We start from the raw sequence: 10,341 nt of genomic DNA, 5'->3' as shown, positions 1-10,341 counted from the left end.
CATCTGCCCCGCGGTCGATCCGCGAGTAGCGATCGCAAGAATATTTAAAAACTGTCGATAAGAAGCGCCCATTGCCACGCGCTTCTAGGCGCATAGGCGTAGACGCGTGTGGCAGAGAACACGTGGCGGCGCAGTACCGCCGTGTGGTCGATAGGCGGCGCGCGCAGCCGCGGCCCGCCGTCGCTGGCGCCAGTGCGCACGCGCAGGGTCCGCGCATGCGCAGCGGCACTTGCGACCAGCGCGCGGCGGCCGCGCCGGCTCCGCGCTGCGCTGCGCTCCGCTCAGTCCAACTCGGCAGTGCGCCCAGACATGTGCTCGCGGGACCATGGCAGACTGCTTCCTGCCCTTCTGCCCCGCGCCCGTGCCGCCGCAGCCGCACCCAGAGTTCGCAGTGTTCTACGCCGCGGTACGTACCGACCGCCCGCGCTACCAGGAGCTGTGGCACGTTGCGCGACTGTCTTCTGCGCTGCGTTCTCTACCGCCGGCGACCACGTGGTCCTTCAGCCCACCTGGCAGAAGCGCGACGGCCACTCGAAACTGCCGGCTGGTCCAGCTGCCACTAGCCGACTCGGAAGTTTCGGATGTCAATGCAGCAAATGTTGATCTGTTGTGCCTCATCGCTGATTCGGCGTGTCCTCGCCACTTCCGCACGTCAATAAAGTGAAGCGTGCAGATCTCGTGACCGTGTTGGAGCTGCTGTTAACCCTACGCGCACGTGCCCCTGTGCCGCGAGTCGTCCCCCCCCCGTTTGCTGCAGTGGGCCACCTCGTAGGATACGTGTGTGTACGTGTGACCGGGCGACGGAGCACCGTTTTGAAGGTCAATAACGGTAGTGTGATTGCGTAACGTTGCTCGCCGCCGGCCGGCAGACTAAGTGGCCGCTGCGCTTTGGCCTGCAAAGTGTCTCGGTCCGGCCGCACCGGCCTTGCTCGTCTTGCCAGGTGGAGCGCCGCTGCGGGGTATTTTTGCACCGTGAAATCCGCACTGCCTTTCCCCCCCCCCCCCCACCCTCCCCTGCCGGGAAGTAGGGCAGTCGCGCTGCAGCTGGTGGATTGCACTGCGGGCCAGACCTCGGTGTCCGACGCGCCGATACGTCTCCGTCCGCACGCGCTATTTATACTGGCGTGACAGCAGCCGGTCGGTGCCACGCAGCGTAAGTCCCGGGTGTGTGGTGCTGCGACACGCTCTCGATTCTGTCGGAAAGTATTCCAGAGCAATACGATGCCGTAAGAGGTGTGTGCGTAGCCCTAGCACAGAAAATTTGGTTTTGGCCGGCGCATGTATCACACATTTACTGTCCATCTGTTGGCAGCTGCATTTCATATTCATAGCAGTAATTACCAACATTGCCTAGCGCAACTTTCTTTCCAACGTAGGCTGTCATTTGATGACGTTTTGTTTTATCATGTGCTACTGAAGCCCTGTTGCTTGACAAAAGTAAAGATCGCCAGTTAGCTAAAAGTGTGTGAATGTTTAAAGTGTGACATTACCACCGATATTTTTCTGTAAAGCTGGAATACAAAAGTTACTGAAATGAACGATTATACTATGTTATGGTATGTTCTTGTGGTCTTCAGTCCTGGGACTGGTTTGATGCAGCTCCCCATGCTACCCTATCCTGGACAAGCTTCATCTCCCAGTACCTACTGCAACCTACGTCCTTCTGAATCTGCTTAGTGTATTCATCTCTTGGTCTCCCTCTAAGATTTTTACGCTCCACGCTGCCCTCCAATACTAAATTGGTGATCCCTCGATGCCTCAGAACATGTCCTACCAACCGATCCCTTCTTCTGGTCAAGTTGTGCCACAAACTTTTCCCCAATTCTGTTCAATACCTTCTTATTAGTTATGTGATCTACCCATCTAATCTTCAGCATTCTTCTGTAGCACCACATTTCGAAAGCTTCTATTCTCTTGTCCAAACTATTTATCGTCCATGTTTCACTTCCATACATGGCTACACTAAGACACACTTTTATAAACGACTTCCTGACACTTAAATCTATACTCGATGTTAACAAATTTCTCTTCAGAAACGGTTTCCTTGCCATTGCCAGTCTACATTTTATATCTTCTCTACTTCGACCATCAGTTATTTTGCTCCCCAAATACAAAACTCATCTACTTTCTCATTTCCTAATCTAATTTCCTCAGCATCACACGACTTAATTCCACTACATTCCATTATCCTTGTTTTGCTTTTGTTGATGTTCATCTTATATCCTCGTTTCAAGACAGTCCATTCAGTTCAACTGCTCTTCAAAGTGCTTTGCTCTGTCTGACAGAATTACAATGTCATCGGCGAACCTCAAAGAATTAAATTGCAAAAGTGATCACATCTTTGTAGTTGCGTAGCCGAAAGACAATTTCCTTTTTTGAAAAACAAAAATTGCTCACAGATTTGCGTATGTGCCTGGAAAGTAATGATTGCTACGGAAGCATCTCTCAAAGACCTCCCCTCATTTACTCGATCTTCCAGCAGACATTCTGTAAACAATGCTGTCGTAAGTTAATTACAATAATTAAAGTGTAAACACACCCACCCCCTTCCTGACTCTTGCCGAAATACGTGATCCGGTTGATTTTGCGAAACCGGTTAATGTGAATGTAAGAATTGTTGATTAGACAGACCTGTCAGGTAGATTGTTTACGTTTGTGCAATATGTTAACGCACTTTATTGATTTGCGACTCCATGGAGTGGTGTGTGCACGACGACCATAGGTGTTAAATTAAAAGGAAGGTCAGCGTTGGCCGTAATATTGATGTATTTATGTTGTGATCGCTTCTCAGTTTTGGTTATTGATAACTTGATACCAGTGTCTGAGATTAATTTGTACAGCACTGAAGGTGATCACTACGTGATCGAAAATAGATTCTGCTATCAATAAAACATCAATATTACGGCCAACGCTGACATTCCTTTTAATTTAACGCACGTTTCTTCGTTTAACGGACTGTTCATCATAAAATCCAAAGTTTGTAAATTCTGAAAACTTTGGAAAAGTGAGAATATTTCGTTGCACATTACGTAGGAATTTCGTATATGAACTACGGACACTGTAAAGGGGTCCATTACATAACCTTTAGTGTGAAAGTTTGTTGCTCAATTTTCTATATTTCTGAACAGTAGTTCCCGGGTTTTGCACTTGTTACGTCAAGGGGAAAAATAGCCTTGCGCATAGGACACCAGTAGTATTTGTTAGAAGATAGGCATCATGTCTCTTCATATTCAGCTGCCCAGGCCCAGAACATCGGTATTACGAAGTGCTAACCAGCGTAGCAAACAGAGTAGTACAGATCTTGGCAGACAGGATGCGTACAGCTAGGTGTGCATTTAGCGCCGGACTAGTCACGTCTCCGGTGTTTAACGTGCATTTTATAACGTTGCTGTGTATGTTGCAGCGTGGGAAGCACTACAAAAACACCCTGACAGGCCACTCCGGGCGTGCATAGCTTTCCTTTCCTGTAACTGAGTTTACGAGGCAGTTCACTGAAGTGCCATGAAACGTAGCGATCAGTGGCGTGTTCACGGGTGTTCAGCCGATAAGTTGCCATAAAACTTGGAAACGCTCGTAAGCGCACAATCACGCGGAGAAGACCCTGAGAGATCATGGGGTGATGTAACAAGAGTCCACCTGATCTGAAGGGGAGCCCGCCAATTGTGAAATTCAGATTCGATTCATATTGCGCATAATAAAAGCTCATAGCCAGAGGTGTAGTGTGGCAAAGCACCAAGATGCACTTCTCAGCCATTGTCGAGAAAATCGACAGTTAAAAGAAACCGTTGAGGTGAAATACTCTCTACGATTTGTAACTTCCTACAGTGTCGTGGCGCAGCGGTAAGCGCTCGGGTTCGTAATCCGAAGGTCGCCGGATCGAATCTTGCGCCATGCAACTTTTTTTGGTATTTGTTATATATATATATATATATATATATATATATATATATATATCAAAAATTATGCATATAATAAGTTGAAAGTCGTTTGTCGTGGAAAAACTGGCGACTTCGAACATGATTGTTTTCTGCAAACAAAGTTGTATTTCACAAATGTTATTGTGTTCGTAATGTTTACACGTGTAGTTAACGGAAGACGTAGAAACGATATTCCGAAACGAATACGTATAGTGTAAGGCAAACGTTCGAATTATATATATATATATATATATATATATATATATATATATATATTACAAAAAACAAATACTAAAACAAAAAAGTTGCTTAGCGCGAGATTCGATCCGGCGACCCTTGGATTACGAACCGAAGCGCTTTCCGCTGCGCCACGACACTACAGGAAGCTATACATCGTAGAGAGTATTACACCGCAACGGTTTCTTTTAACTGTCGATTTTCTCGACAACGGCTGAGAAGTGCATCTTGGTGCTTTGCCACATTACACCTCTGGCCATGAGCTTTTATTATGCGCAGTATGAATCGAATCTGAATTTCACAATTGGCGGCCTCCCCTTGTGAGTGTGAACTTGGAACACGCCGTGGTACATACAAATCTCGAGGACCTATGTAATCCGTAGCGCATGGAAAACTCATTTGTTTACCTCAAGTTTTGCAAAGAGATGTTATAAGTCACTAGGTCGGCGATGCATTTGCACATGGCACTTTTTCTCTGTAGTTTACCGCACGTAACATCTGCTGTTTGCACAAAATCTTACATTACGACCTTCTGGTTAGCTCGCCAACACTGACGAATGAAGCATTTGTCAGTTGACACGCCTCAGTGGCGCATTTTAATCGACGGAAGATCGAGTTAGGATGTACGTGTATCAGAATAAGACAGTGAGTGGCAGCTGGTTGTTGCGCTGGCGGCGCCTGCTGCCAGTTGTGGGTTGCCAGCGTAGCAATTGTGATTCGCTATCGTTGATTGCGTCATTCCTGTGCGAGGCATGTTTGCTGAAGCACAAAAAGTGAAAACACCATTACCACCCCTCCTCCCCCAAATCAAGCCACGAAATAAACGAACCACTACCGTGGCACAACGCTAACCAAATGCTGCACGTTAACAGGAAGCGTGCAAACGTATCTAAAATGGGAAGTCACCTGCTACTGCAGCCATATTGTGTGCCTAGACAAATGCCAGTCGACAACATAGCGCCCTCCCATGCCCAGCTGTCAGTTTGATCAGGGTAAAAGCGGACGTCAGTGGTTCGCACCATTCTTACAAGGGAACCTCCCCATCGCACCCCCCTCAGATTTAGTTATAAGTTGGCACAGTGGATAGGCCTTGATAAACTGAACACAGATCAATCGAGAAAACAGGAAGAAGTTGTGTGGAAGTATGAAAAAAATAAGCAAATATACAAACTGAGTAGTCCATGCGCAAGATAAGGAACATCAAGGTTAATGTGAGTTCAGGTGCGCCGTGGTCCCGTGGTTAGCATAAACTGCTGGCGAACCGGAGGTCCTTGGTTCAAGTCTTCTCTCGGGTGAAAAGTTTAATTTTTTATTTTCAGACAGTTATCTGTCCGTTCGTTCATTGACGTCTCTGTTCACTGTAATAAGTTTGTGTTTTGCGACCACACCGCAAAACCGTGCGATTAGTAGACGAAAGGACGTGCCTCTCCAATGGGAACCGAAAACATTTGATCGCAAGGTCATAGGTCAACCTATTCGTCCACAGGAAAACACGTCTGATATATTCTATACGACACTGGTGACGGCATGTGCGTCACATGACATGAATATGTTGTCGACCCACCTAACTTGTATACTTGGCGAATGGGTAAAAAGATTCTTCTACCTTGCCCGATTTAAGTTTTCTTGTGGATGTGATAATCACTCCCAAAAAAGTGATAGAAACATAAGAGTTTGTCACATAAACTGAAAATAAAAAATTAAACTTTTCACCCGAGGGAGGAATTGAACGAAGGACTTCCTGTTCCGCAGCTGCTCACGCTAACCACGGGACCACGGCGCTCCTGCGTTCTCACTCTCCTTGATGTTGCCTATCTGGCGCATGGACTACTCAGTTTGTATATTTTACTTATTTTTTCATAGTTCCACACAACTTCTTCCTGTTTTCTCGATTGATCTGTGTTCCGTTTTTCAAGGCCTATCCACTGTGCCAACTTATAACTAAATCTGAGGGGGGTGCGATGGGAAGGTTCCCTTGTTAGAGCATTTACCTGTGAGTGCAATCAGACATTAGCTAAGTACACCTGCGAACCCCCGCCCCTCCCCCGACGTGTCGTGTGTTGCCCCCACTCCCCCCCCCCCCCCCCCCACAGATAATCACCAACTCTAGCACCTAACTAAACTGTACAATGAGAGACTTTCCTTGTAACACTTGTTTCTTAAATTGTGAAAGATGAATGATATTTAGTTCGTGTGTGTTTGGGGGTGGGGGGGAGGTATTAGAATGAATGACCAAAGAATTGGTGGTGCATCGCAAGTGCTACGCACAATTCCTTCTCAGTTAGGAAAGCTGACTATCCAGTCAAGGTGGATGCTTGTTCCAAAACCTTTTCCTGCATTACTCCTGTCCATTGCGGTACTTGCTTGACCCGCACCCTGCAACCCCATTTAAAAGCGAGAAGTTCAGATGTGTGCACTCTACTTGTTGTGGTCTTCACTCGAGAGATTGGTTTGCTGCAGCTCTCCATGCTGCTCTATCCTGTGCAAGCCACTTAGTCTCCTGCACCCTTCATCATTCTGAATCTTAGTGTATTCATCTTTCGGTCTCCCTCTACGAGCCGGCAGTTGTGGCGGAGCGGTTCTAGGCGCTTCAGTCTGGAACCGCGCGACCGCTCCGGTCGCAGGTTCGAATCCTGCCACGGACATCGATGTGTGTGACGTCCTTTGGTTGGTTAGGTTTAAGTAGTTCGAAGGGACTGGTGCCTCCGATGTTAAGTCCCATAGTGCTCACAGCCATTTGAACCATCTCACTCAACGATGTTTGCCCTGCACGCGTCCCTCCAGTACTAAATTGGTGCTGCTTGATGCCTCACAATTGTTTTACCAACCGATCCCTTCTTCTAGTCAAGTCGTGACGCAAATTGCTCTTGTCCCCAATTCTTTTCAGTACCTAGTCATTAGTTGCACGATCTACCCATCTAATCTTTTAGCATTCTTCTGTAGCAGCACATTTCGAAAGCTTCAGTTCTCTACTTGTTCTCAGTTCTATTTATCGTGCATGTTTCACATCCATACATGGCTACTGTTCGTAAATCATTTCATTGCTGCAGTCCTTACTTGTGAACTAGGAGAAATTAGAAGAGTTCAGGGTGTTAAGGGGCTCCGGAACGCCCTATACTTGCAATGTTAAAATAACGCTTATAAATTACATCTTTCCTCACAAAGTATTTGAGGTAGCAAGTTGAACTTTTTACAGATTATTTATTGGAATATGGGCTACAACTTAACACAGGGATTTTACAAAATTTTAGTTCAGTTATTAAAGATGATTTTTTCAATTGCAATGAAAATTCACAACATTTTTTTTGCAATTTTTTATTTATATATCAAAAATATACAGTTTTTTTGGAAAAAGGCTGTGTTAAATTATGCAGAAGGTACTGTGTAACATTTACTGAAAGTTTGAAACAAATATGTTTGGAAGATCCTTAGAAAACATGTAATTAGTATGAGAAAATAAAAGTTTTGGGAATCGAGCGACAAAGATTGAATTAACTTTTTAGTGCATTCCAGGTCCATAGGATGGATTATCTTCATCCTCTGCAAACTCCTCCTCCAGCTTCCTCTTGTTCCTCCTCCTGTTTACTCTTGCTTGTATTTCTAGACTCTTTACAGCCCTGTCTGCAGCCCGAAGGCGTTCCTTGTCTAAAGCAAGCATCGCTCGTACCATGTTAGAACCTATCTTCATTCCCATATTTCTAAATACCTTGCACCTTACAATGTTGCCATCATTGAAAGTCGCAACAGCATCATACACACCAAAGTGAAGTGTTTCTATTCCAACACAGTCTTGGGGATTCTCGACCATATAACACTATTTACACTTTCATTGGGATTTTGAGTTTTTCCGTGAATACACTTTTTCAACAGTTCAGGTGCTGCTAAGTCTCTCAAAATAGGTTTTATCACCTCCATTATTGCATGAGGCAGACTATGCTTATGAGTGTACACTTCACCAGTTAGCAATCCTTTGTTATATTTACACCAACTGGCTTCTTCTTTGGGACACAAGCTATGTTGGGGATTTTTCATCGGTTGAAGTATGAAAAAAAAGAACCCAAACAGCCTTCTTCATTTCGTCGACACTTTGTGTATTTTGCCTAATAGCCATTCCATAATAGTTGCGTATTTTGTCAATTACACTGTCAGTTAACCTTCCCATCCAACCCTTTACCATCACTGAGTTTTTGTTTTTTGTACGAAGCTTTCAGTCGCCGAAGTCTTGTTCCCATTCCAGCGATATATATTGAACCATCACAGGTTAGCCACAACACATACTTTATCTCACATCACTAAAATGTACCTGATGAACACGGACGTTAATGATACACCATTTGACAGCAGTTTAACAGCGCCACAGTGGGTCACGCCCATGTAGAACACATTTCAAAAAAAATTTAAAAATAGTTGTAGTCTTCGGAATTGAATAAATTATATATCTATTAAAAGGTAATAGTCTGCAGATTCAGAAAACGCAAAAAAGTAAAAATTGAACTTTTCATGATTTTGAGCCTTTCCGGAGCCCCTTAATGCTTTGTCTAACCACTGTAGTATAATAATAATAATATTATTATTATTATTATTATTAATTACAGCAGAATAGTAGCTCTTTTGTAGTTACTGCTGTGTTGTGCTGTCGATTCGTTTATCTGCTTCGGAGCCAGCAATGAGGCAATTTCTCGAATGTGCTATATAGAAGTTGGAGAAGACATTTTCTTGAGATATTGCTTAAAAAGTCTTGGTTGCAATTTATTTTTCAACGACGCGCTTAGCCTTATTTAGGCTAACTAACTGAGCCCCCATCTTAGTGTTACTCGCTTATGTGAACGGGAACGCGTTATGCAGATGTTGATGCCTGTCTTGTCCATCTAGAAAAGATAACCTGAAGATGCCTAATTAAGGCCAAACGCGTCGTTGAAAAATAAACTAAAATTGCAACGAAGACTGTTTTTAACCAGTACTGTTAAGAGCTCGTTTGCTGTATGCGACATGTGGATATGGGTTGGAAGAATTTTGTTGATGTTTAGAATTTGAGACGTAGATGTCATTATCATCAGCGATGTACCAGACTTGGTGGACTTTGTGAAGAACCTGTAACCTCCACTCCCCCTGATGCTACTAACTGAGGAGCAAGTAATTAATGATAATCAACATTAGTCTTCGAAACAGTCGAATCGTTCAGTTTTTACCCCTCAGAGGATTTAATTTTATGCTTGACAGGGTAATTACCCCCAGACTGGCAACCACTGGCGTAGATGGTGTTAAACTTCAGTGCTGCCCGGCACCCCGCCTCAGCCACGTTTCACGCTAGTCTAGCTGCGTAGGTGTCGGGCATCGGTGTGTGGAGGTGGACGCGTGTAGCGCCCGGTGGCAGCCAGCAGACGCCGTTTTGACGTGGCTAATAGTCGCCGGCTGCGGAGGTGTCGCCGCTGCGACCGCAGCCACTTTGTCGGCGTCCCTGCCGAGAAAGGAAGGCGCGCCGGCTGCCGTGACGTAGCGGCCCGGTGCGAGAAAGTATCGGAATTGGGGAGGCGGCGCCGTGGTGGGGGGGGGGGGAGCGGCAGTGACGTGGCGGCAGCAGCAGTAGTGGTAGTGGTGGGGGTGGGGACGGTCGAAGCGCAGCGCGGCGCAGACGGCAGGAAGTGGCTGGGTGGCGGGCGGCGCTGCTGCACCGGGGCGGCGCGGATGCAGCTGGCGGCGCCCTGGCTCTGGTCGTGGTCGTGGTCGTGGTCCGTGGCGGCGGCGCGGCGCGACTCACGCCGTGCGTACCGCAGGGGCGCCCGCTTACGTCACGCAGCGAGGTCTCAGTACAGGGGGATACGTCCGCGGCCGTGTTTGTCGGCCTGCACACCGCTGCCACGCGTTTAGGCATTTGCAGCCAGTGTGTCGCCGCTGTTAGTCCTCTCAAATCTCCTTTGTGGTGACAGTGATCTGTAGTAAACCTAGAGGTCTAAGCTGACAAGGGGAGGCCGCCAATTGTGAAATTCAGATTCGATTCATACTGCGCATAATAAAAGCTCATGGCCAGAGGTGTAATGTGGCAAAGCACCAAGATGCACTTCTCAGCCGTTGTCGAGAAAAATCGACAGTTAAAAGAAACCGTTGCCGTGAAATACTCTCCACGATTGACAATTTTCTACAGCGTCGTGGTGTAGCGGTAAGCGCTCGGCTTCGTAATCCGAAGGTC

At 46.2% G+C, this 10,341-nt stretch overlaps 1 protein-coding gene across 5 annotated transcripts in view; it reads left to right on the top strand.

The window, feature by feature from the left end:
* The first annotated feature begins 298 nt into the window (after positions 1-298).
* LOC126259997 (la-related protein Larp4B) overlaps positions 299-10,341 on the top strand; it is a 392,670-nt gene continuing 382,627 nt past the window's right edge. For all 5 annotated transcript variants that reach the window (XM_049957149.1, XM_049957146.1, XM_049957142.1 and 2 more), the window contains exon 1: positions 299-406. In XM_049957149.1, coding sequence (XP_049813106.1) covers positions 326-406 — 81 coding nt within the window. In that variant the 5' untranslated portion in view covers positions 299-325. The remainder of the gene's footprint in view (positions 407-10,341) is intronic.

Source organism: Schistocerca nitens, chromosome 5, assembly GCF_023898315.1.
Source record: "Schistocerca nitens isolate TAMUIC-IGC-003100 chromosome 5, iqSchNite1.1, whole genome shotgun sequence".
Taxonomy (NCBI): Eukaryota; Metazoa; Arthropoda; class Insecta; order Orthoptera; family Acrididae; genus Schistocerca; species Schistocerca nitens.
This window is presented reverse-complemented; position numbering and strand designations above follow the sequence as displayed.